Genomic DNA, 27755 nt, shown 5'->3' with positions numbered 1-27755 from the left:
GGATGTAGCTCAGTGATTGAGTGCCCCTGAGTTCAATCCCCGGTGCCCCCTACCCCCCCCCCAAAAGGAACAAATGTTTATTTTTAAAATGAGCTCTGATAGCACAGGACTGTTAAACTGGGAGTGGGTAAGAAATGTGGGCTTCCATAGACACACACAGTCTCAAGACTCAAAACAAGACAAAACAAAAAGTCAGGTTCAGAGGTGTGTGGCACAGAGGACTGGATCTGCTCTGGTGGGCATTTAATTCCACAGAGGTACCTGCAGAAACAATGTCCCTTCAGTCATTCCCTTCAATCATCTTCCCGCTGGAAGAACAGCGTCACCTCTGAGCCAGCCAAGGCTCTGAAGGTTTGCAGCAATTGTCTAAAGGCTGCTGACACCTCAAATATGGCCAGAGTGCTTCACAGCTCTCCTCCCCAAGAGGGCTGCCTGCACGCTGAGAATAAACTGTGCTGGGCAGGTCTCACGAGACCACCAGACCAGGAGAGAAACGGTACAGATGGGCGCTGGGAATGAGCAGTAGTCTGGTGGATATTGATAATGAACTGCTGCATCCTCTCTGAAGCCACTTAATTTCCAAAACACTGTGTTATAAATATGCTGTCAGTGGAGTTACTTGGTTTGGGGAGAATGGGGGTGAATAAAAAATGGGTTGATGAAATACCACCAGTTCCCCGAATCAGATCTGCTCTGATCTTAGCTGAAACACTACCTACAGGATACAAGGAAACACTACAAATGACATAAGAGGTGCTCTACACAATCTGTGCTGCTATGGAGCAGCATTGCTTTATCCATCCATCCACCCATCAATCAATCAATATCACTAAAGGGTATTGAAGCATTGGCCCTTTTTACCTACTGATTTCTAGCCTAATTTATGGTTTAAATGACATGGTTAGGTAGATGGAGGTGAAGGGTGTTTATGAGCAGTCCAATATGGAAATAAATTGAAGATGAATGCAAAGGAAAAATTGCAAAGAAATTCTTATTTGCTCCATAAATAGACTCAGAATTTCCTTGTTTGCTTTTCTTGGAAAATATTATAATCTCCACACTTCTCACATTGTAGCAGATAAATCCTCCTTTTTCTAGTGTCAAAATGCAGACTGCACTATAATTACAAACCAGAAAGAAAAGAAAAATCTGCATTAAGGATGTAGGTAAATGTGGGCTTGAGCTAGAATTCTGTCTGCTTCCTCTTATTGCTCAGAGAGGCATAGAACTTTACACTCTAGAATTCAGCTGTTTGCTAATTTTCTGTAAGCTCGATTCATTTCCCAATTTTATCTCTTTGATTTTATTCCAGTGAGAAGCCACAGGTAGTGCCTCCACCTGTAAGGGCTTATTAATTAGCAGCCAACAGGGTGAACAGGAGTCATGTGCTCCATTTGCAGGGCTAATGGTTCAGTTCATGAATGGTTGCTCAAAATATTTTATATCAACCAATCTGAAAGACATATGATTCTGGTTAAATTTAAGGACTCCTGGATCCTGCAGGCCCACATATCCATACCTAGAGCTGCCGTGTAAATGAGATCTCCATAATTTCAAAGTTCGATGGGAAGAAAATGAAGCAGCTGCTGTTTAATTTTTTATGGAACCTACAATTTGTCTCATTAGCTGGCAAATAGGATAGGCTGGTAACTGAATGCAGCCTGGGCCTCAACTCCAAATGAGAGAAAAAAGGGATCGTATTAAATCACTCAAGCTCTCTGGGGATGGGGTGAGACTGGCTGATGCTGGGAACAGAGCACCTGCCCCCAAATCCTGGCTGCTAGGCAGCTCCACCACCTTAGTGACACATCACCTTTGGCAAATTTTAGAAGCTTCCAGAGCCCAGTTACCTAATCTAAGAAGTAAGGACTCTGGAACTACCCTGTATATCTCTCAGAGCTATGAGGCACCCAGAGGCAAGGACACCTGAGGGCTTAGAAAAATCTGCAATTGCAGTCACATCAATGTTTATAGCAGCACAATTCACAATAGCTAAACTACGAACCAAACTAAGTGTCCTTCAACAGATGAATGGATAAAGAAAATGCGGTACATATACACAATGGAATATTACTCAATCTTAAAGAAGAGTGAAATGATGGCATTTGGAAGTAAATGGATGGAGCTGGGGAAGATCATTTTAAGTGAATACACCAATCCCAAAGAACTAAAGGCCAAATGTTTTCTCTGATATGCAGATGCTGATCCATAATCGGGGGAGGACCTAGGGGAGAATGGAGGAACTTTGGATTTAGAAAAGTTGTGCTCCATTTGTGTACAATGTGTCAAAATACATTCTGCCGTCATGTATAACTAACTAGAACAAAATTTTAAAAATCACATCTCAAAAAAAAAAAACAAAAAGAAAATTCTGCAATGCTATTCAAATGCAATTTGGGAATGACCTGGATTAGTAAACCCAGGTCCAAGGGCAGCAGATTTGACTGCAATCACAGAGGTGCAGCTGTGAAGCTGGGCTCTCTCATTCAGAGATTCAAGGAAACGCTATACATTTTCCCTGTCTCTGCTCATGGTGTTATCCATCAGTCAGGTGGACAGTTGGACGAAGGTAGGATGAGAGCTCATGTTTCTCAGATCATTTTCAACTCAGGAACTGGGTGATGTGACCTGGTGACAAGTCATGGTAACCTGCTTCTGGGCATCCAGACACCACATAAACACGTGGGGAGATGGGCAAAAAGCAAAGAACAAAAAAAGCCATGCTATATTGGCCCACTGTTGTCCCTGGTTGCTGTGAGGCTACCTCTACATCCTTGAAATCTCTTAAGTGGTGGAAGTGTCTTTGTGGCCCCAACACTTTATGCTAACAAGGTGACTCATGGGTGATCCCTGAGTAATTTATGCTAAAGAGATGACTCAGGATGGGGATCAGTCCATGTGACTAGAGTCTTGGAGCCTTAAGTCATGTGGTATCAGCCCAACATCATCAAGTGAGGAAAGGAGGATGGAGACTGAGTTCAACTACTTAATGATTTAATCAGTCATGCCTTCATAATGAAATCCCAACAGAACTGGGGACAAAGCTCAGGCAGGCGAGCTTCCCTGGTTAGCAATACACACTGATGTACCAGGAGAGGGATGTATCCCCAGGACATGGGAAATTTGTATTTGGGACCCTCCCTGATCTTACCTGTGCATCTTTTATTTTGACTGGTCCTAATTTGTATTCTTTATAACAAAACTTTAAATGTGCTACTTTCCCGAGTTCTGTGAGTTATTCTAGCAAATTATGAAGCCTGAAGGGCTAGTGGAAACCCCTGAGTGTATAGCCAGTTGGCTGGAAGTACCGGTGGCCTGGAAACCCTGGAGCTGTGGCTGGTGCCTGAGGGGAAGGAAGTCTTGCTGGGGACTGTGTCCTTAACCTGTGGAGTCTGTGTGACTGTGGAGTTGGGTGTGAATTGCACTGCAAGTCCTAGTGGTGAAAGTGTCAGGAACATAGTGTCAGATGTGAAGAGTGATCTAGATCTGGATTTGGATCAGAATGCTTGGGCTTGAGTTCAAGCTTTACCATCTCTGAGCTTTGCGACTCTATGCCTGTTACCAAACCTTTTCATTTCCCCAAAACTGTCTCATGATCAAAACGGGGAAAACAGTACCTGCCACATGGAGCAACGGGGACTAAATGAAATATCCACATCCTAGATAAACAGTGAGAAAAAAAAAAATCTGATATTAACAGAGGGGGTGGAGCAGAGCTGAAAGTGACTAACTTGTCTACCACTTGTTTCAAGTCCTGGACTCAGGGTGGGGCCCTGGAGGTGGTGATGCTGCTATGGCCCGTAGACCAGGGGGAGAGATGAATGGCAGACAAATCTTGAAGGGAGAAAGGTGATCCAGACATGCTCCAGAAATCTCTGAGCAGAGTGACAAATTCTCTCCCTGCTGAGAGGTGAGTTGTTTTAGGACTTGCTCAGATGTAAAAGGGGACACTGAAGGAGTTGGGGCTCTGGGACCACCACTTGTTTTATGTTTTCTATTTTGGAGTTCGAGGTAAAAATTCTTTTGAAAAAAAAAAAAAAAACTATTCTGGTGCTGTTGTTTAAAAAAAAAAAAAAGAGTTAAAGAACAGATCTGATTACAAGAGCAGCTCCTCCTTGGAAAGTGATTCTGAGTTTTGAGAATTTGATGTCCAAGCTGAAGTGACCCAGCCTTTGGAGGAAGAGACTGCAATTAGAAATCCTGATTGGGAGGGAAGGAGATGTTAGACAAATACAATCTCATCTCAAAAGCCTATACTTACAGTAGTAGGTTTTCCAAAGGTCAGAGAGAAAATAGGGCTGATTCTATAGGGAGAATCTGAAAGAAAAGGGGACTCAAAAGCATTGAGAAACTCTTTGAACTAGGCCACTCAGAGAAAGCAGCTCCAGGTATTAATCCCTGAATAGAAAGGCAAGAAGGAAAGGCACTGGAATGACCAGGGATGCATAGACAGGTGGGGCAGGGACTTGCAAGAAGAGTGACAGCACAGAATGGTGAGTGAAACACAGAATGACCTGCAAAAATGTTAAGATCCAAGCCAAGGTAAAGTTGGTGGGGAAGGAAAGGGACTTCGTTCGTGCATTGATCCAGCAACCAGGAACCAGCACCAATGGGAGGATGTCTCTCCCTCCCTTTATACCATTCTCCTGGGAGGCCATGGCCTATGGGATTCCATTGGATGGGATGCTTCTCTTAGAACTGCCTCCACGCTCCCAGCCAGACTGAAATCTGGAGAAAGGGCAGTGGTAGTGGGAGTAGAGGGTGGGAACGGGGGAACCAGGGGAGACACCAGGCAGTTATGGGACTCTCCATGTCCTCACACTGCCATCGGAGAAGCCCATCAACCTCATCCTTCCACTTCTCTGAGGATGAGTCTGTCCCAGCTCCTCACTCCCCTTTCAAAGAGACTTCTGCCACATCCAGGATGTACCTACCGGGTCAGTGCCATGCCCAGTGGAGGGCAAATGTGAGGCCAGGACTCACCACCACACACTCTGTTTCCAACCAAGGAAACAGAGTCTCAGAAAAGTGAAGTCACTTGTCCAGGGCCACAGAGTTAGGAGGGCACAGGGCCAGAATCTGAATGCTGGTTCATCTGTTCCCCTACATCTCCCAACACATAGTTTCCACCTCTCAAGGTCTTGAACTATAGAATTTGGTTGACCGAAGCAGGGAAGGGAGGGCAGGTGAGGCAGGGACATGTGCCTGTGGAGAGGAGGCAGGCCTGGGGAAGATGAGGGACTGGCAGTGGACTTTGTAAGGGGCAGTAGTTACCTCAGGGTGGGCAGGGAGAGGAAGGCCTCCAAGTGAGTCTTGAGTTTTCTCATACCTCAATTTGGTTCTGAAAAGATTTTGTCCTGAAATTCCATTTAGTTTTTCAGAAAGTACCTGACAACTTGGGGAGGTGGTCTTTACAAAAAGCTCACAATTCTTCTTTATTCCCAGAAGGATATTATTAAAAAACAACAACAACAACACTCAAATCAATGTTTACCACGAGGCCAAGAAACACATTTGCTCCAGATCTGCTTGGCTGTGACTATGCCAAGTTGCCTAGACTTCACTAGGAGCTCTTTCCTACTCAGCCTTCTGATCACTCTCAGATCAGAGAGTGCAGCATGCTCTGCCCTCTCATCGGGCTGGGTTAACAACCTCCTCACAAGACGGCTCTTCCTCCACCGCAGGTTCACGCACATCCACACAGAACCAGGCTGGAAATTCACCCACAAGCCAACACGTGCAGCAACAGGGAGCACAGCTGGTTTTCACTGGCAGGAGGGAATAAAGCTGTTCTTTCAACAGCATCAACTTCTCTCCTAGGGAAAGTTTTCTTCTTGCAGATTTTAATCCATGGTTCTTTCTGTTTGTCAATAAAATAAAATAAAATAAAAAACTTCATACTGACATTTCCAACTACCAAAGAAAACAGAGATGCAATACGCTTAGAGATGCCCCTTGACCTTTGCAGTGTGGAAGTATTGATGGGAAAGGTAAGGACTTCCAGCTGATGAGACATCATCCCGAGACCAGTTCTGCCACTTAATTAGCAAGGAGGTCTTGGCTGGACAAGGTTCTTTCTTTCCTTCTATGACTCCATTTTTTCTCATGAGCAAATCCAGGTGAATATTCAGTGAGTTGTGAAGATTAAATGAAGAAGAGAGTGAGAGTCAGGGTCATGCCCAATGCACAGATGCCTTGCTAGCTTGCAATGGCTTCCCTTTGTCCCTCCCATCCAGGAGAGTTTTAAAAAATCATTCCTTCTAGGAGTTCCATTTCTGTCCTTTAAAAAAAAATGTGAGAGCAGGAAAAGCTATTTTCAACTCCTCTTTCTGTCCCCACCATCTCAATGAATTTCACAAGTCTACAAGAGACAGCAATGGCTCACGTGGTATCTGCCCTGTCTTGTTTGTAGTGTCATCAGCGGGGGAGAGAAGGTGAGAATGGCCTGGTATTTAAGAAGCCCTGTGCCTGTCAGCAAAAATGCACTCAGCACACAGAACAAACCTGGGACGGACGTAGGAGCCCCCTCTTATTTTATACCTAGGGTGGTTGTGCCCTTCTGCTTCCTGGGGCCCCTATGAACATCTGAATGGACAGATATTCCCACAGACATGGACACAGCTGTCCTCATGCAGAGGCCCCCATGGTTAGACACAGGTGGGGGGCAATGAGTTTGCCTGCTAACATAAACATCTCCCTGGTGCAGTAGACCAATGGGTGGCAGACATGCAGGGAGAAGTCCAAAAATAAAGGAAGGTGATGAATGTAGCCTTTAGCTCCCTGCAACTCACCCAAAGGAGAGGGAACCACTCTCTTGCAGTCTTTGAGTTGGGGAAACACTACCTTTATACAAAGTATCTTTGTATAAAGGGCCCTGAACTCAGGAACAGCAGTCTGAGGACAGAGCCTCATCTCCACAGGCCTGTGCCCCAAGTCACAGACCCAGCTCCACTAGCAACTCTGACACTCACCAATTTGCCTTAACTCTTGAAACCATTTAAACACACAGGAACTCCTGTATGAAGTGGTAGGTCTTTAAGTTTTTCCTCAATCTACTTCTTCCAAGTTCCACATGTTACACCATGTTATCAATGTCATTCATGACCTTTCTCATCCCTTAACTTCCGGGCCAAAGGGTCCTAGAGTTCCAGGTGCCTTTTCATCATAGCCCCCTTCCCCTCTGATCAGGATGTTGCCCAACTCTACAAGACTCACCACCCTCTGAAACAAACACTGGCACACGTGGCCGGGGAGGAGTGAGCCCTGCTCTGGGCTCAGCTAGCAGCTCTGAGCATTCCTTCCTGCTTTGCTTCCACCTTTGAGGAGGCAGAGAAAAACGCAGGTCTGCATGACCCCAAGTCAGTCAATTTCTACATAAATGCATGAAGCAGATCAATTAACCCCTCTATGTCTCAGTTTCCTCATCTGTAATATGGGGATGTATACCTCCTAGGTAAGTGCTTACCTCCAAGGGCTATTCAGGGGTTTAAAGATGTTATATACAAAGTATTTAGAATCCTAAATGGTATGTGGTAAGTCATCAATAGGTGCTGACCATCATCATCATCTTTATGACCTTCATCTCTTCTGCAGAGTCTCAGTGGACTTCTCTGGGCAGCATATGCACCTCTCCCTCGTTGACTCCCAAATGTCCTGTTTATATCACTAGTCTAGAACTTTCTATATTGCTGGGATTATTTAATCATGTATTTGTTGACCCAACAAGATCAGATATTCCAAACTTTTTCATATGATGAGTCTCTGTGGCAATCTAGTGAAGCCCATGAACCCCTTCTCAGAACAATGTTTTTAAATGTATAAAATAAAATGCATAGAATTTTAAAGCAAATTTATATTGCAACACCATTATCAAAATACTTAAAGCGAACAGATCTGCGATATGGTGATATATGTACTTCTTCATTAATACATCAAATAATATGTTGTATCTAAGAATTACACTAATTTCAAAGTAGTGATAAATATAAATGATATTTTGAAATACAGACAATAACTGTAGGTGATATGAAAATATCTATGATTTCTATTGATAACAATGTCATGGGACTGTCAAGATTACTCTGGTCAATTTTCTACCTCCACAAATAAAGACTGAACTTTAGCTAGAAATTTCTGAAAATAAAAAGATTTTTCCCCACCTAAGTTTACAGACCTGTTGAATTCTGTGGAGAACCTTCATCGACAAGGCAAGTTTCTAAAAGTTCACGTTCCATTTATCTTTGCAACCTCAGTGTCAAACACGATGTTACATGTTGCACAAGACTTAACACTTTAAAAAAAAAAATGAAAATAGGACATTGTGCCAAGTGCTGGAAAACTCACAAGGCCCCTGCCCTGTAGAAGTTCAAATATGTACAAAAATAACTGTGAGACAAGATAAGAGGTGGCAGTGCCATATGCAGATCATAAGGGTAACTGGCCTGGGTAGGTCGTGCATACATGTGTGCGTGTGATGCAGGGAGCAGAGGACACAGTGACAGGAGCTGTGCATTTTCCAAAGCATTCTGAAATTATCAGTCACAAACTCGTCTCCTTCACTAGAGTAAGATTTTCATGGACAGAGACCATGTTTTATTTATGTTTGTATAATTGGAACAATATTTTGAAAATATTAAACTGATGTATTTTTCATTCCCTTATAATCGTGTTCCCTGCGGCCTTCACATAATTACAACTAGAACTTCCCTTGGGAAGCACAACACCAAGGAGACCACAGAGAGGAGGGTATGGTGGAGAAAGGCTGTCACCTGCCCCCACCAGGCAGAAGAAGGTACAGCCCTGCCGCCCTCCTTCAGTAGTGGTACTGCAGGGAAGTTCCATGTACCTGCTTGTCTGGTCCTGGGTGCCAATCCTCAAGATGGGGAGGGGAAGGAAGGGGAAAAGGAAGGAAAGGAAGAAGCGGAAAAAGGAAGGAAGAAGTGGAGTTAAGGGAAGAAGCTAAAAGCCAAGAGTGCTTGTTTTCTGCATTCTTTTAAGATTCTGGGTGCAGAGAACCATTGTGCAAATGTCTCCGCACCAAAATGAGATGTCCACAACAGAAAGAAAGTGGTGATGCGTTCGGCTCTGATTGACAGGGGCCTAAGAGAGCACCCTGAGGGGCCTTGGCTTCCAAGGCATGAAGGGATCCAGTGGAAGACATGTAAGGTAACTGAAAAGAGTCAGCAGGCCTGCCTTAAGGTTGCTCTGGAGAGAAGAAAGAGGGCTCCATAGCTAAGCTGCAGGGAGGACCACTGCCATTTTAGATGCAGTTTGTCCCCCCAGAGATTCATGTGTTGGAGGCTTGGATCCCAGTGGAACCTTTAAGACTGGGGTTTAGCCGGAAGTTCTTCGGTTGACAGGCTGATGCCATCTACCGTGAGACCATTAACAGAGGCTGCACATGTGGGGCTGCCCGATCTTGGACTTTAAACCTCCAAAACTGTGATCCAAACAGGCCTCTTCTCTTTAAAAGTACCCAACCTCATAGATTTTGTTATAGTAATGGAAATCTGATAATACAACCACCCGGGCAAGGGGCAAAGTAGATAATGAGGCTGAGACTCAGTGAGAAGGAACAGTTGGTAGGTGGCCACGCCAAGAGATCTCAAGACCAAGAGTCATGCTGGCTGAGGACTCCAAGCCTGGTGCCAACAGCCCAGATAGAAGGTCTAAACCTGCAATTAATTTGCTCAAATGATTATCAAAAGAGTGTGAGCTTACCCAAAGCAACTAATTCAGCATAAGGGAAATACATTTAAAGAGTGACTTCAGTGCCACATGAAAAGCTACGGTAAGTAAAGGATGCAACTTTCTTATTCGTATTTTTGTCACACCTATATGCAGTGTGTAAGTTTCAAATTTCCCCCATCCCACCACATCCCATTTGTGATTCCAATTCCTAACACAGCTGCTGGCACATGGCAAGGACACAATAAATGCTTATGAAGGTAAACTGAGCTTAGGTACTTAGGAAGCAAGTGACAACTTACAGATGGTCAGAAAGAAAAAAAAAGCAAACCACAGAATCAAAGCTATAAGTACTATACAGAGGCACAGCTTTCTGGGGCCATGGCTAATGAGACTGTCACTAACATAGAATCACATAAGGGTGACTGTTCATAACAAAACCCAAGACATGAAAATTTCTCTATTAAAGAAAGTAGAGAAATACATGTTTTAGAAGGACCCCATCTAAATTGTTTTTTTGTTTTTATTTACTTATTTTTTTGCAGTGCTGGAAATTATTAAACCTAGAGCCTCACCCACATTAGGCAAGCACTCAACCACAGAGCCACACTCAGGTCCAAAATGGTTATTTTTAAAGGATTAAAACTTGGCTTATGAAAAATTTATTTCCATGGAATGTACCACTCCTCCAAAGATGCTGGATCAATAAAACACAACTGCACTTTGCCTTTCTCCTCTGGAGATGAGTCCAGAGTGCAGATATTTCCCTTTCCAGACTCCACCTCCATGTGAACTTCAAAGGACATCCGAATCTAGCAAGGCAGCAAACCTTCTTTAAGAAGGACTGCAGACTTCCTCTAGGCTGAGGAGATACCACCTACCCCAGCACTTGGGAGAGCCAGACTGAACAGGTCTCCATCTGAATGAGTGAAGAGGTGCTGGGCACTCATGGGCAGAACCCGCAGGCATGGTCTCTGTAGCTGTATTTGCTGTTCTCCCCACAGGGTCTTTGTAAACACATCCCCACATTCCCCCAGCCCACCAGGGATCAAGGCACTGTGCTCCAGTGTGGGTGCTTCACTTGTGAGACTGTCTCTATGACACACTCCACCGTGCACTTGAGATGAGTCTATGACTTCTGTGTCTTCACATTTCTAAGAGGGGAAAGAAATCCAGGCATTCGGAAGTCTGAGTGGTTTCCATGCCCAACCAGGCCTGGAATGAAAGTCACTTCTCATTATGTGACTTGGCATTGGTATCTCTTCTTTACTGTCTTTCCCAGAAGGCAAGAAAACCCTCCCATGTGCTGAGGTCTTTATTTAAATAAGTGAACAAGAACATATCAAGAAATAAAAGAATTTCCAAATAACATTATCATTTGATTGAATTTAGCCATAAGAAAAAACACAAGTCTTAGGCTGGGGATGTAGCCTAGCATGTGCGAGGCCAAGTTCTACCCCCATCACCAAAAAAAAAAAAAAAAAAGACAAACACATGACTCTTTGTCTTGTCTCTTCATCACCCAAAGAATGATGAGGAGATTATTACTGGACATTCAGGTATTTCTACAAATTTCTAAGGAAAGACTATTCATAACAAGCTTCATCAAGGTGCACAATCTGTTTTATACCAGGTTCAACACATCCTGACTTCACACATACGCCACAGACGGCAAGAGGAAGTGACTTTTCTATTATACGGTTCAAACCTGACTGTGTGACTCCCTGCACTTGGGTCACAAGGCTGAGAGAGCTCCCAGAGAATGGCGCTAGATCCTGCTTATTCCACAGTTCTGATAACTCAACAAGGGGACAAGGTCACTGCCAGCCCACAGGGAGATTTCATGCATTTGGAAAAAGGTGGATGAGGTTCCATCCCAGATCTGGGCATGAGGAGCAGAACTTCTCTCCTGTACCCTGGGGATGAGTACCATTCGCATAGGCCTATCAGAGGGAATTGTCACCACCTCAAAGTTTCAATAAGCTGTACATTTACATACAAGGTCTTCTTGGTCACACTCGATCATTTGAAAGCATCAGCCTGCAGAAAATATATCTTCTTGAGGGGTAATTTCATGTTTGGCACTGGTCCACAGGGAAGAGTACAGGAGAGAAGAGTTCTCAGTGGCCACCTCCAACCCCTTCATGCACAAAAGCAATCTTTCCTCTGTGCTCAGGATTGGAGGGAGACAACACGACAGGTGTAATGCCATCTGCCATTAGTAATTAGTGTTCTCAAAAAAAAAAAAATGTTGTTTAAAAAACTTGGCATTTTTCACCTCTGTTCCTGGACATGATAATCATAATGTCAAAATGTCCAAGCACAACCATTAATAACACACCTTAGATTGACTGTACATGTTTTGTGAACAACTCTCAGGTACAGTGTCTCACTTAGTTCTTCCTCTTGAGTCTGTACATCCTCTATTTTAGGGATAAGGAAGAAGAGGCTGTGAGATGTTAAGTATCTTCCTTACGATCTCACAGTAGGTGGGTCAGGACTCAGACCCACCTGCTCCCTTCCTATTCTGGTCATTTCAATACTCAGGCAGGGTTGTCTGAATGGCTCTGAATAGAGAATCCATCTATTTTCTTCTTGAAAACTTCCCAGTTCCTCTGACACTTATCAGGGATTCCTCCCTGTCAAAATGTTCCTCTGTGTTTATTTTTCCCACCTGACTGCCCACACCATTCAAGGTGATGGAAAACAATGAATGCTACTGCTACTGTGTCCTTCAGCTTTCTCATGAGTCCCTCATTATTTCCCCCAGTGCTGACCCCAGCAGTGTCTGCGGGGTACACTGGGTGCTACCTGGTTTAGCCACTACTGCCAGGCCCACACGTTGACAGACACAGCTCAGAGGCTCCTAGACCAGCTGGCTCCATCAGGGATTCTACCACCCAGGGTCAGATTAGGATCCCTGGTCCAATTCCTGGTTGTAGAGATATCTCACCTACCACTACTCTACAAACTTTTATTTTGGTTGGGAGTTTGATGACCACTAGCACCATCCTACATTCACAAGGCCCATATGTCACTGGACAGCACAATGCCAAGAAGGCAAAAATCAGGCTCTGTGTTCCGTTCTGACCACTGACATTCATGGTCTCAAGTTGACAGTTCTGTCCTTGTACTAAGTGCACCCACCTCCACAAGCCTATTCCCTTCTTTTCCAGCTCATGGTACTGTGGGGAAAATTTCCACTTAATTCAACATCCTATCAGTGAATATAAAGAAAGTGAGAAAATGGAGTTGTTAAGTTCAGTTTCGCATTTACACTCAAGGAGAAGGTTAAATTCACATGCTGATAACACTGTGGGATTATCAGTGACTTTCATGACCCAAGGTATCCTATTCTGGATCAAAAATGAATAAGGATATAACTGTGGATTGTCTGTTCTGATTTATAAACTCATTTTGGAGGAGGGGGTACTGGAGATTTAACTTAGGGGTGCTTCACCACTGAGCTAGGTCCCCAGCCCTTTTTGTTTTTTATTTTGAGACAGGGTCTCACTAAGTTGCATAGGGACTCGCCAAGTTGCTGAGGCTGGTCTTGAACATGAAATCCTGTCTCAGCCTCCCAAACTGCTGGGATTACAGGTATCCCCCACCACGCCCAGCAAAATTTATAATCTCATTCCAAGAACAAAAGGAAGCATCTTTGCTTAAACTTGTCCTGTCTTTCCCCATGTATTCACACTCTAAATCCAAGTTCAATGTCCTTTGTCCCAAAGTCACAACTTGCCCTTCTTCAATGTTCCCTGGTACTTCATTTAAATATTCCCTTTTTGCTTTCTCTATTTCATAGTCATTATGTTCTGTGCTCACCTGTTACCCTCAGCTCCAGGGAGACATATACTCCTGGTTCCTGGTTTAGTGTTGCATCCCTAAAGTCCTTACCCCTGGGACTTTCACATGGTGGCACTCCATGAAAGTTGACATAGTGAATGGACGGATGGATGGATGGATGGATAGATGGATGGCAGGCAGGACAGATGGATGGATGACACAGGAGGGAGGAAAGGAGGGACACTTTTCTTCCTTCATGCATGCTACTACAACTTACTCTTATTTTTTTTGGAAAAGCAACTCACATTCATCCTCATTATCACGCTCATTCGATTCCTAAGCACGTCCTCAGCTGGGGAGGTTTTGCAATTTCTCCACTGCCACCACTAAATTAAAAGCACACTGGCATTCTGTAGCAAGGGAAAGCTATAAAAGGTCCAAAACTTGAAGGGTTAGATTTCTGACTAAACCACAATCCACATATCACTGTTCTCCCTTCATATTTAAGAAATAAAAGTTTTCTGTTTGGAAAATTCCCCAGGCCTTCATTCTCTCACCTGCTTAATATGCTTTCCAAGTACTGCTGAAATATCTTTATTCTTTCCTAGGACCCTCATTACCTATTTTCATCGAATGTTAAGTCTTAACCAAGGAGACTCAAAAAACAACAAACGAGAAAATAAAGTCCACACTAACAAAAATAAAACAGGTTAGTCGACAGCAAAAGGAATATCTGCCAATAACAACACCATTTGTCTTAGTTACTGCTTTTAACTTTCTCTTTCTCCTGGCATTAATAGAAACAAAACTGCGTGTCTCCAGCCTCATGCAGCTAATGTACAGTTAGCGCCCCAGGCAACAGGAGCCACAGAGTTCAAGTACAGTGAAGACAAATTCAAGCAAACAGATTGTAGACACAATTGATTGCAGCGTTTAGTCTCATGGTACTTTTCACCATAGTTGGCGAGTTTCATGTAAAAACAGAGAGTCCTCTGGTGGGACAGCTCCACGTTGCAAGGTATAGCATCTATGTCACAGAAGTACGTAGCCATTAGAAGCAAAAGATGGAAGGATGGCCTGGGGAAAGGAAAGGAAGGAGGAGTGATGCCAAACGGCGAGTGGAGATCTTTGTTCTAATAAAATGCCTGGTACCCACACACCACGTTTGTCACGTCCTCCCCTTTCCCACTTCCCATTGTCCTAACTGCCAGAGATGCAGCTGCTGTGTCAATGACTGGCTGCCATCAAGGGCATTTCTCCACACAGGCCTGTCCAAGCCTTTTAATGAATCCACCCCCAGGTCACCTGCTAACTCGTTTGCTTACACTTGGACATCAGATCCAGACTATTTTCCCTGAAGGCATTAGTGATTCTAACTGCTCCTTTCAGTGATGAATGTCAATCCTCCAAAGAGCAATAATGATAGTGACTTAGTCTCGATGTGGTGGCGTTTGAGTTCATAAGTTCTTTCCCGTTCCCACATCACAGAGAGACTGGCTCCTTAGCATGTAACCATCACCCTGAGCTACTAAGGTCCCAAATGCAAGCTTTTCCTTTTTTCTTTAATCTTTCCATTCCAAGCCAGCTGTGAAACCTTGTGTGCCAACAAAGCTCTGTCATTTCCAGCAAAAACAGCTGAACCCGTGTCCCCTTGTGGTTGGGGCTGAGCATGACAAAAGGGCCTCTGAAGAACAAATGCAAGCATGGCCTGGCAATTACCATCATGCCACATGGCCTACTTAAAAGCCCACAGCTGATTTCCAAGGCCTTTGATACTATCTTCACAGGGTGGAAAAATGAGATTCTCAGGGCCTACCACTTTAAACTGCAACTCTCTTGACAAACTCACACACCGAGCGAGGCCTCAACTCACAGGACCTTGTGTGCCTCTTGTAACCTGGCTGGAAAGACTTCATCTGACCAGGCCATCTGCTCCCACAGGCAGGGTTTTGGCTGAGGACCCCCAGGAGTTTGCACCCCTGCCTGCCAGTGACGACCAAGAGATGCTAAAGCAGGCACATGATCTCATCCACATTCTCCAAGAATGCACCCCACAAACCCAACAGCAACATCAAAATGCCAGGGTTGTACTGAAAACAAAAGCAGGGGTGACAACGAGATAGCTCCAACAGATGAAGCAGCAAACAAGTCCTTCATTACTTGTAAAGGACCACGGTGACATTCCAGCTTCCCCTCTCCTCATCTCCTGACCTTCCGCCTGCCTTCTGCTTCATGGAATCCCAAAACGACTGTTCTAGAGGGTGTCCCTGAACACGTGCAGAGAAGACTGAGTAACAGGGCAAAGAGCCACCTGCGTGGCACTCGTTACAAGCCCTCCCACTCTCCAGCTTCTGAATTCTAGTCTTCTTGGGCAAAAGCCAAATGCTAAGTGAAACAGCAGTCAGGGTAGTGTGTCAGGAACACTCTATGTGGCCATAAAATACATATGATGTGGTTCATAAAATATTTGGAGCGTGCTATTAGGAAGCATGGCTGGGCTACCTCAAAGCAACTTGTTTTATACGTGCCCATATACCCGTATATCTACAGAAGATATTATATGTATAAATGACATATCTATATTGAGACATGGTACCTGAATTCCAATAAGCATCAGAGGGATTAAATTACTTCAGTACACTCTCTTGCAAAAATTGGATATTTACTGTTGCTGGTATCGATAACAACTTCCAGGCCTGAGCATTACCTCATACTAACCTTCCTAGTCCATTGCATAGAGATATACAAGGTTTCTTAGGATCTATCCATTTAAACTTGAGGTTGTTAGTTATTTTTTATGCTGTAATTTGGATTTGAGACTTTAAAATAAATATCCCAAGCACTAAAACATGGCCTAACCTTCAGTGAGTACTTCTGCAATCCCTGGTGATCAAATGTAGTCACAGAAGATAGAACCTCCATGAACAAACCTCTCTCTCATGATGAGTGTTATGATCTAGATATGAGGTGTCCCCCAAAAGCTCCTGTTAGTGCAGGAATATTTAGAGCTGAAATGATTGGATTATCAGGACAGTAACCTAACCAGTCCATCCTAGTTTGAACGGACTAACAGGGTGGTAAGTGTAGGCAGGTGGGGCATGGCCAGAGGAGGCGGTCACTGGGGGGTGTGCCCTGGAAGGGTGCATCTTTCCTGCAGTTCCTCCTGCTCGCTCTCTCTCTGCTACTCTGCCATGACGAGATGAGCAGTTTTCCTCCGCTGTGCCCTTTAGCCATGGTTGTAATGATGTTCCATATCACCCCAGACCCAGAGCAATGAAATTGGTTCATGGACTGAACCTCTGAAACCATGAGCTCAAAATAAACTTTTCCTCCTCTAAGTTGTTCTTATCAGGTATTTTGGTCAGAGTCCTAAAAAGCTGATCAACAAAGTCTGTATAGTAGGGAACTAGAAGCAGGGGTTAAAACCTCCTCCCAAGGCTTCAGTCTGAAGCTTGATCCCTCCCTCTTTTACCCCTGTCCTTTGTATCTCCCTCCAGCAAAGGTGTATGTGGGGGGGCATCCTAAGGGTGCCTTACAATGGCTATTTTCTGCCATGTTCCTACCCCAATGCTCATCCATGGCTATTTGCTCTTGGCACCCAAGTGGACATGGCCCAACAGACCACCCAAGACACCCTGCCTACATTGCTGTCCTGGGAAGGGCAGGGGTTAGCGTCTGTCCTGGGGCAGGGTTACTCAAAGGATCTTGGCCAACTCATTTTCCTTCGGCCTCTCCTTTCATAGCTGTGTACACTCTTCCTTCCTCTCTCCATAAAAGAATACCGTCCCTCCCAGGCATCAATTCTTACCTCAGTTGTTATGGTGAGTACACCCTGGTTCACACATGCACACAGGCACACCCTCCCTCTGGAGAAGCAGTACCTTGGGGCAGGGGTTAAGGTGTGAACTTTTGGAACTTCTGCCTGGACCCCACTGTTCTCTGCTCTGAGTCACTAACCCTCCTCCACCTGTTTCCTTCCCTGTAAACTGAGACTATCAGCACTTCCTCAGTGGGCAAGCAGGAGGATTCTACCAGAATGTACATGTGAACCACTTAGTGTTTGGTTCTACTATGCTGTAGGCAATTAAAAAAATTATTCCAAAACAATATGAAATGAAATCAGGGCTTCCAGTCGAACATGGCAGACTGAACACTCAATTACTTTTTCTCCTTCCCAAAACTCCACTGACATAAGAAGAAAGCATTAAAACACAGCGTAATCTCCCAACAGCACAGAAGACAGGAGAAGCAACAATGCAAAACCAATTTCTGCTTTTACTAGAAAATGGGAAGTGGATAAAGGAGTGAGCAAGAAGGAATAAGTAATGGGCACCAGAAAGTCACAGAAGCCCAGGAAAGTAGGAGTATCAAAGCGCCAGAGGTGTGTGGGGAGGTATGGGGCTGAAAATACAGACTGACTGAAATGTGTTCAGGAACAATTAGACCCCTGCTCCTCTCTCCTGGATGGGGCCTCCTGGTGACCTCCCTTTCCCCTACTGTACTAAGAGAGGAGAGGTTGACTCTTTGGAAGCCCCAAATTTGGAGTCCCGGATTTGGAGAAAATGAACAGACTCAAGAGAAAAGACCTCCAGATGTGGAAAATCAGAGACCATTCCTCATTCCACCCACCCCAGTGAAATGGCTAGATTTTAGCCCAATCGATCTTCAGTGATAGGAATTGACAAGAATCACCCACAAAACAGAGCTTCTCTTCTTGTTTCAGTCTTGACTACAAATGGTCAAGGAAGCCCCCAATTCGAAAGACAAGCATGAAGAAATATGAACTAATGCAGGAAGAAAATATCACAATAATAGTCTCAGTGATGTAAGAGAATATAATGCATCCATACATGCTCTTTTCAAAAGAAACAGAAAGAGTTATTAGTAATTAAAAGATGGTGGTTGAAAAAAATTCAACAAAAAACTTTGGAAGGAAAGTTGTAGACATCTCTGTAAAAAGAAAACCAAAAAGACAGAATTTTTTAAAAATTAGAAAAGAAGATAAGATCATTTAAGGATCAGCCAAGGAGCTCCAGCATCCAACTTATAGGAAATCCAGAAAGAAGAGAACAAATGAAGAGGAGGAAATAATCAAAGAAAAAAAATATAAGAAAATCCCAGAGATTAGTCACGAGCCTCCAAACTGACAAGGCCACAATAAATGATCCAACTTCCATGACCACGTACACTATTGGAAAATCTCAGAGAACCAGAAATAAAGTGAAGAGCCTGAGTGTGGAAGGACGGAGAAGGGAGAGGCCAGGTCATTGATAGAAGACTGGGCGACATCAGACTTCTTATCAACCATACTAGAAAGTGACCATGGAGTGGTGATACCTTCAAAATTCCGAGGGAAGTGATTTTTAACTTAAAATTCTATGCTTCACCATGCTATCAGCTAAGTGTGAAAAGTAGCAGGGGAAAATATATTGGAACTGTCAAATTCCCAAATATTTCCCTCACATCCCCTTTACTCAGGAAGCTGCTAAAAAATATGCCCCATAAATATCAAGCATAATCCAAAAAATGGGGGACTTGGATTCAGAATACAGGGAAGTCAACACAGCAGAACTGTCAAATATCAAGATAACTGGGTAGAAGACCTAGAGAAAAGCCAATCCCCACTGGAATGGTGATCAGAGGGCACCAGGAAGGATGGCTACAGGGGAATAAAAGACAGTGATGGATTATTGGTTGCATCTGTCCACATGGAAAATGACAGCAAAAAAGATTTCAAATTCTTTTGGAGATAGAGGAAAGAATTAGAGAGACACAGAAAATACTGTAAAACAAAACAACAATAAAGCGATTGTTAATTCTTGGGAAAATAAAAAACCATTAAAAAAAAAAAGGAAATGTTATGTTATCTTAGTGTGTTTTTTTTTTGCCTTAACAGTGAATAGGACTTACAAAGTCATAATATAGACAACAACTGTTGGTTTAAAGAAAAATTGGAGACAATTGACAGAAGGACAAATAGGAAATAGGGAAGGGAACTGCCATTATTATCGGTATTTTGAAGTCTATAGATAATGTCTAATATTTTTAGCATCCAGATTTTATAAATCAAGAAATACCAGTATAAACAGACAATCTAGGAGCCCCAGGTAGACTTGTGGTCAGTCTGAGTTTTGAAAGTGGCTGCCTCTAAGGAGACAGGACTGGGAGAACATAGCAGGGAACTGCTCTTTCCCATAGTTAATGTCTGCCCAGAAGCCACAGTTCCTGTGCCTTCTTGAATTCTTGCCTGTGTCTTATTTAGCATAGAAGAATTTGGTAAGTGGACCCATGGACCTGTGTGTGAATACGCTTCATCCTGTGGTAGCATCTCAGTGACTGTAACACAGAGCTTTATTCTTACCATTTTTTTTTTTTTTAAATTCACACAGGTAATGTGCCAAGCACATTTGGAACCTGGTTCTTCTGCTTTCAAATCTAATGCTAATTCTAACTCTCCAATTCCTATCACCATATCTGGCACGATAAAAGGATTCAAAGAATATTTGGTGAAGTGTGATTATTATGCTCCAAGTTGCATAGCCAGAAACCCTGCCTGCAGATCTTGCAGCCTGGTGAACTTTGGCAGCTGAGATTGCTAGAAAGGACACACCAGTGGCCTTCGAAGGGTCTCCTTTCTCCAGTCCTGTTCCCTGTCAACCTATCTCCAGATGGCAGCAAGCTCACTTTCTTAAATGGACTCTTCACATTTTATTGTTATTAACGTACTTTATCATACTGTGCACTGGATGAGGACAGGGGCTGTATCCCTCATAGTCATCATAAATTGCTTAGTGCTCAAATATTAGTGGGATCCACGAATGAATGACTGACACTTCCCAGAGCCCACCCACAGACTGTGTTGAGCAACTGAAACCTCAAATGTCTAAATTTAACTTGAGGTGTGAGGGAGAGAGATAAAACATCCAAGCAATGAACTACTGTAATGGAGGGTGGGGAGGTAGGGGATGCTCTTGCTGCAACTGGGTGTTAATAGCAGAAACTCTCCTGCAACTTTAATACCACTGGAGTAAGCCATGTGCTCAGGAGACAGCAATTAGGACACTGCAGTCCCGTGAACAGTCACGGGCTTTGTCTGTGAGCTGCGTACAAAATCTTCAGGTCACACTCTCCTCTTCCTCGCTAGCGTCAGCTGCATAGTACCTGCTAAAAAGGCAGTTTATTGAGTGGTAGCTTTTGTCTCCAAAAGGAAGGGCTATAGTTTTTAGCACAGAGGCATAAACAAGGGCAGCTCTGAATGAGAAAATGAGGCCAAAGCATACCAAAGTCCTTAAGACATCAGGAGCCCTTCAGAGGCTGCCTGACTGGAGGCCACCAGAGCCTCTTTCTCAGGCAGAACTCGATCTGTCCCACGCCAGGTCTCCAGACTCCTAGAGAACACTTGAATATTTTTCATTTCTTTAAAAAGGTGAATAGAAATAGTAGATTTATCCAGGACAGATCCACGCAGGCCAATATAAAAATTTATATTTCTTCAACTGAATTGGAAATACAGTGTGATGAAAAGTCTCGGTTCACGTAGAACTCAGTGAAATTTACGTATACATATATCTTTCCCCAAAAATGAAGGAATGAATTAACTATTGCCTCATAAATGCAGTCAGTCTCTTTTAAAACAGGTTAGTAGACTGAAAATGATTAAAGGATTCTGAGGGCTGAGGCTGAGAGCCCTGGGACCCAGAGGAATATCCAGGTCCTCTGCTTTGAAATCAGATCCATCAGGCTGCACAAACAGCTGAAAAAGAGAAACAAACAGAGAAGCAGCAAAAACTGAGTCAGGAGAGAGACAAGGTGCACACCACAGAACTTTGTGTGCTGTCCTTTGGAATTCAAGCTCCCACCTGCAGCTACGGGAATTTGAATGGTTAAGCAATGCAATCAAGTATGTTTTAAAACAGCTGTCTTAGTCCATTTGGGTTGTTCTAATAGAATACACAGGCTGGGAATTTTACAAAGAACAGAGAAGTATTTCTTACAGTTCTGGAGGCTGGGAAGTCCAAGGGGTAGTTTCTGGTGAGGGTATTCTTGCTGTATCATTCCATGGCAGAAAGCAGAAGGGCAAGAGGGCACCAGAAAGCAAAAGGGAGCCAAACTCACTTTCATAACAAGTCCACTGTCTCAATAATTAACCCACTTCCATGATAATGACATTAATAGATTCATGAGGACAGAGCCTCATGTCCTAATAAACTTTTGTTAGGCCTGACGGCCCAACATGGATGCACTGAGGACTGATTTTCCAACACATGAACTTTAGGGGCCACACTCAAAGTATATCAACTCTATTTGCTGCAGGGAGGATGGGTCAGATGGGTTCTACTGGAGGTCAAGAACCCACTAGAAAGCTTTTTCAAGGAGTGGCTGGATGAGAATCTGGATGAGGGCTATAGAGGTAGCGGGGAGGTAATTCCAAAGCATTTATGGTGAAAAACTGCCAGCATAGACTGGTATGGAGATACAGGATGATTCCCAGGCCTCTGATTTGGAGGACAAGGCAGCTGATAATGCCATCACTGAGATGAGGAATATGGAGGGAGAAGGAATTGGAGGGAAGAATATAATTCAGTTTAGATCAGTTGAGGAATGCAGGACACAACTCAGTAGAGATATCAGGAGGGACACCTGCATATCCTCATCAGGGCCAAGAAAAAAAGCAAAACAGGTGAAATATGTGTTAGTCAGCTTTTTGTCACTGTGACCAAAATACCTGTCAAGAAAAACTTGGAGGAGGAAAAGTTTCTTTTGGCTCATGGTCTAAAGAGGTTTAGTGAGCCAACTCCATTGCTCTGGGCCCAAGATGAGACAGACCATCATGGTGGAAGGGTACAGTGGAGGGAAACTACTCAGCTCCTGGAGGCTGGAAAGCAGAGAGAGGAAGAAAAAGGGGAAGGGACCACAGGGAAGATGAATTTGTCCAGGGCACATTCCCAGTAATCCACCTACTCCAGTCATGCCCTACTTGCCTACAGTTACCACCCAGTTAGTCCATTTAAACCAGGATGGACTGAGTAGGTGACAGCTCTCACAATCCAATGATTTCACCTCTAAACATTCCTGCCTTAACACAGGAGATTTGAGGGTCACCTCATTATCCAAACCATAACAAAATATATCCAGTTATAGGGAATCATTCTAATCTAGGGGAGATGAGGGCACATGGGTAGACTGTGTGGCTTGAAACATGAAGAGGATCAAGAACACTAGGAAGAGTGTGTGAGGTAAAAGTGAAGGAGAAGGCTAAAGTCATGGCTCAGTGGCAGAGAGCTTGCCTAGCACTGTGAGGCACTGGGTTTGATCCTCAGCACCATATAAAAATAAATAAAGGTATGTTGTCCACCTACAACTGAACATTTTTTTTTTAAAGTGAAGAAGTCTTGGAAGTAAAAAGCAGAAAAGAATAATATCCTAGCAGTCTCAGGAGAAGAAAGTTTCAAGAAAAAGTCAAGTGCTACAAAGAGCCTGAGGAAGATGAGAAGTGACAAGACCCACCATGTACATGGATTTGGCATTCATGTGCCTTTGGAGGTGACATTTACCAGGATAATTTCAGTGGAGTCGTGGGGGTGGAACCATATTGCTGTGGGTTGAGCAGTGAGTCGGAGATGAGGAAAGACTAAATATGGACCATTACCTCCAGGAGTGTGTGGAGGGAGGAAAACTGTATGGCAGGACCAGGACCAAGGAAGGAAAGAAGGTTGGATGTTTGCTGAGAAGGAACCAGGAGGAATGGTGGTAAGGTGGAAGGGAAGGTGGAAGCTTCATATTATATATGAAGCTCTGTGGTATCTCCAGGGCCAGATCCCTCCCAGATCTGGGGTAGAAGTGGGGCAGTCATGACCATAGTTATCAAACCTAGCCAGCTACGCATCAGAATCTCATGATGGCTTTTTAAATGAATAACTGCCAAGCCCCCCTGTGAATGCTGAGGCATTCGGAATGCACACCACTAACTGAATGAGTTTTACGAATTTGTACACCCAAGTCCCCACAGGATGCAGAAGCCTGGTGACACAGTTCTGGAATGTGTCAGTCTTTAAGTCTGCCCATGTGTGTCCTCACACAGCCCAGGGCCGCTTCCAACAGTCTTGAGGGAGGCAGACACTAATCTGCTGAACTGACGGGAGCAGGGCTTATTCTGACAGCCCTCCTCTGACAGCAGTAACACCCAACTTCCTACCTCCTCCAAACAGTCTTCCTTACCCCACAGGTAGAATTTTAGGTCATGAAGCCCCTGCAATCATTTGCTCAATCGTCTTCCCTGAAGAGGATTTAGACCCTGGAAGGCATTTAGGCTTGTGCTCTAGACCCAGTACCCTTGAAAAGATTGACACCACCAGGAAGTAAGACACCTGGTTTGCCTGAGAACAACAGGAAGTCACAAGTGCTTGTTTGTGACTTCTTTCCTGAAGAAAGCTCAGCTCTCATGCTGTGTGTCCCAGAACAGATGAAAATCGGGGCTCTGGTTTGTCAGTCCTCCTGAGGGGCAGAGGGAACAGGCGGGCGTCTCAGGAATGCCTTGACCCGGTGAGGTGTCTGCTTGGGGTGCAGATCCAGAGCAGTGAGCACTCTGCACCGCAGTCATAACGAAAAACTAGCTTTGTATTAAAGAAGGGGCAGGAAAAGTGTTCAGGAGTAGGGAATCCTTCTAGAGTCATATGCCACCACCAAGAGTAATAATGAGGGGGCTGTCAACACCCAGTCCTTTAAGTCCCCACCAATCTGAAGGTGGCTTCTGTCAACAGGTCGTAATATTCAGCCTGCTTTGACTGCTGGCAGCTGGGTCTAGCAGGTTCCAGGAAAAAGTTGAGGGCAGGGCCAGGTGAGTTCTCCACATCTCAGTCCTGTGATCCACTTAGTAAGGAAGTTGGGGAGAGAGAACACAGCCAACAGGTCCCCAGTGAGAGAGAATGTCAAAGGCAGCCAAGCTCTGGAAGGAACATTTCTTAAATCCCCATTGTTTCTGAAATACGATAAGCACCCAGGCAAAACTGACTTCTAGAAAAAGACATTCTTGACCTCATACATCAACCCGTGTGTTACACATACTCTTTAATGTGGTTGGCATACAGATGCTACCTGTTCTAAGACAGGGAATAAAAGCATCTTTGATTGCTAAAATATACATGTTTGATATACAAGTCCTAAAGCTGGCCTCCTCATCTAGAAGCAGAAACTGTAATAATCTGATGTTTGTTAGGGAAGTGTTTTTATTGTTGTTGTTGCTGTTGTTGTAAATGTTTCATCAAGTCCAAAGGTAACAAGCACGGTGACAGTACTGGGCCTGCCCGGCACCCGTCTCAGGGAATGTCTGTCACTCTGTCAGAACCCCACAATATCACAGGAACCCAAAATGCAGAACCAGATGCCTGTCGGGGTACTTGGCAGGCCACAAGCGCTGCTACAATTAGCAAGCTGGATCATGATTCAGCATCAGACTTGGGCAGCCTCCACCAGAGCATAGCGGACAGCTTAAAAATAGCAAAGCTGCGGCTGCATCTCACCAACCCAGACTACACAAGAGACAGGGCAGCTGCCACCAGCAGAGTCTGGAGAGGGTCCCATCACCTACTCACCCCTCTAGGCCCTTCCCAATGTCCCTTCCAGTTGTGTGGGAAGCAGAAGGGGCTGACTCCCATCAGGTTCCCCACGCTGAACATCAAAAGCCAAAGTGCCAGTGGTTCCTGAATCCGCAGACAGAGGCACCCGAGTGCTTGAGAGTTCAGATCTTATATTTAAAAATGCAAATGAAAATCAATTGAGGCTGCCCTCCCATATCCCAGGCTCAACAACTACACATGCAGCTCACCCACAGGGGGCACTCCCAATGTCTCCCCTCCCCAGGTCATGATGCATTTTGAGAGGGCAATTCTCAGCCTGGAAGAAGGAGGGAGAGAGGCTGGGCTTTGTATCAGAGAGGCCTGGGTGTAAACTATTTCAACCATCTACCAACAGACACCACCTCGACTCCTGCACCCCCATCACTGCCCCTGTCCTGGCCAAACTTCCCAGAGTCTCAGAGTCCATGTGAAAGAAAGCTAGTGAGCACTCCTAGGCTGGTGATGTCAGGAGTAAATGAGGTGATATGCAAAGCACCGAGGAGGGAGCCCAGTGCAGATGACTGGAGAAATCCACACCCTTGCCTTCCCCAGCTCAGAGTCAGACCTGAGGTCTGCCCTGGTGGACCAAAGCCAGGGTGAGGCCATGGCCAGAGGACAGATGGGGGCCTGGAGCACACGGATTGGAGGAGCCACGGAGGGCCTCTGTGTCCTATTTTCCTAGTTTTTATTTCAGTCATACTCTCTGGGTCAATGATATTTTTCAAGATGAAATTGCAATGTCCTCAGGATTGATGTTGTCTTTAAAAGTGTGCTTTCTACCCAATAACCCAAAAGGAGATTTAAAATAACAAAGAGGTTTGCTTTTTTTCTGATAATACTAGTATTGAATAGATGTCACTTGTCCCCAAATTAATCTACAAAATTAACCAAATGATTCTAAAATTTATTCAGAACAATAATTTCATGGGAAAAACTGAGAACATTTTTGAAAAGAAGAATCATGAGTGGGGATTTGCTCTATCAGATTTTAAAGGGTACAATAGCAAAATCATATGGTACTGGTGCAAGAAAAGACGTCAAATCAATATAATATAATGGAAGGTCCAGAAAGAGATCCAAATATCTAGAGTGTTAGTATATTATGAGGGTGGTATTTCAAAATATTGGGAAAATGATGGACTATTCAATAAATACAGTTAGCACAGCTGGATAACAATAAATATTCTCCCTTTTCCACATACACACCAATGAACTTCCAGATTGACTAAATGTTTATATATGACAAAATTAAATGCATAAAATATAGTTGGATACTTAATAACCTTAGGTTGGCAACACACTTTTGGAGTACACCACCAAATGGTAGAAACCATAGAGAAAAAGATTGATAGAATTATCACAAATGCAATTGAAAACTGCAAGAAAAGCTGCAATATATGAGAAGGGGGGCATATTTGGAAAGAGTTTTTACAAGTGAATGACAGCAAATCAAAAACAGCTCTAGAAAAACTGACAAAGAATACAAGTCAACAAATCAAAGCAAGGACAAAACATGGCCAAAACACATGAAGCCTCCAGTCACAGAGACTTCTTTCAGGTTCTTGACCATTCTGTACTCTCTCCTGACATAGGACCTTTGCACAGTCTGCTCCCTCCACCAGGAACACCTTCTCCCTTGATCTTCCCTAGTTTAAGCCCCTTCAGCTCTCTGCTCAAAACCAACTTCCCCAGCAAGGGGTATCCCTTGAGCATTGCCTCAGTCCAGACCAAGTGACAGTTCCCATCCCTCCTTTAAAAGCACTTCCAACACCAAGTAGTTTTCCTCCAGAGTGCACATTTACTTTTGAGATGAGTAGACTGTTTGTCTCCCCTACTGGACAAACTGCCTTGATTTTGCTGGCTGTAGCATCTGCAATGGTTAAATTGTAGGATATGTATAAAATGGAAGGTCATCTAGGTAGTGAGTTCAAATGATGTTATAAAAAATGAATTCTTAAAATATTACAAAAGATTATAATATATAGTTAAGTGACAAATGCATAGTACAAAGTAATATAGATATATGTACCACTGGAGGAGAAATATAGATATGATAGACATACATCATATTTTTAAAAGGGTTAGGATGACATTTTTGTGGTGCTGGGGATTGAACCCAGGGCCCTGTGCTTGCAAGGCAAGCATTCTACCAACTGAGCTATCTCCCCAGCCCAACATTTATTTTCTTAATTTTGTTGATCCACATTTTCTAAAAAAATATATATCAACAAATACACACAAACACACAGACAAATGTACATCATCTTTTAATAAGATAAAAAGATTCAAACTAGCTATGGTTTTCCTATCTAACCTAACAGGTCCCTGTGCAATCGCTACAGGAACCACAGTGGCTTCCCTTCCCATACGTTCTCCCTGACTCTTCCTCTCCGCCCCTCCATCTTCATTTCCATGAAGAGAAAGAAAAGAAACCTGGCCCAGTTCCAAGGCACATGTCAATCTCTGCTTAGCTACTTCCAAGCCCCATATTACCCATCTTCAGAAAATAAAAACTAAATGTATGAGCACAAATAAATGTTTGAGGTTTTAAGAAAACCCTAGATGTCCATAAAATAACCACATTTCCCCAAACAGTTAAAAAATGGAATGTGTTACAATTTTCTAGAACACTGTCTCTGCTTAGCCTCAAGAACTATCTTCTCC

General features: G+C 43.9%; 1 protein-coding gene across 9 annotated transcripts in view; it reads right to left on the bottom strand.

Moving 5' to 3' along the window:
* SUSD4 (sushi domain containing 4) overlaps positions 1-27755 on the bottom strand; it is a 132398-nt gene that overhangs the window by 81238 nt on the left and 23405 nt on the right. The window contains exon 1 of one of the 9 annotated variants that reach the window (XM_079106702.1): positions 21471-22694. The exons of the other annotated variants lie outside the window; for them this stretch is intronic. Coding sequence (XP_078962828.1) covers positions 21471-21597 — 127 coding nt within the window. The 5' untranslated portion in view covers positions 21598-22694. Of the gene's footprint in view, positions 1-21470; positions 22695-27755 lie in introns of those variants that run through there. 9 annotated transcript variants of the gene reach the window in all.

The sequence above is a fragment of the Sciurus vulgaris genome (genome assembly GCF_902686455.1).
Source record: "Sciurus vulgaris genome assembly, chromosome: 12".
NCBI lineage: Eukaryota > Metazoa > Chordata > Mammalia > Rodentia > Sciuridae > Sciurus > Sciurus vulgaris.
Note: the sequence above shows the minus strand (reverse complement) of the source record. Positions and strands in the feature narration are given on the sequence as shown.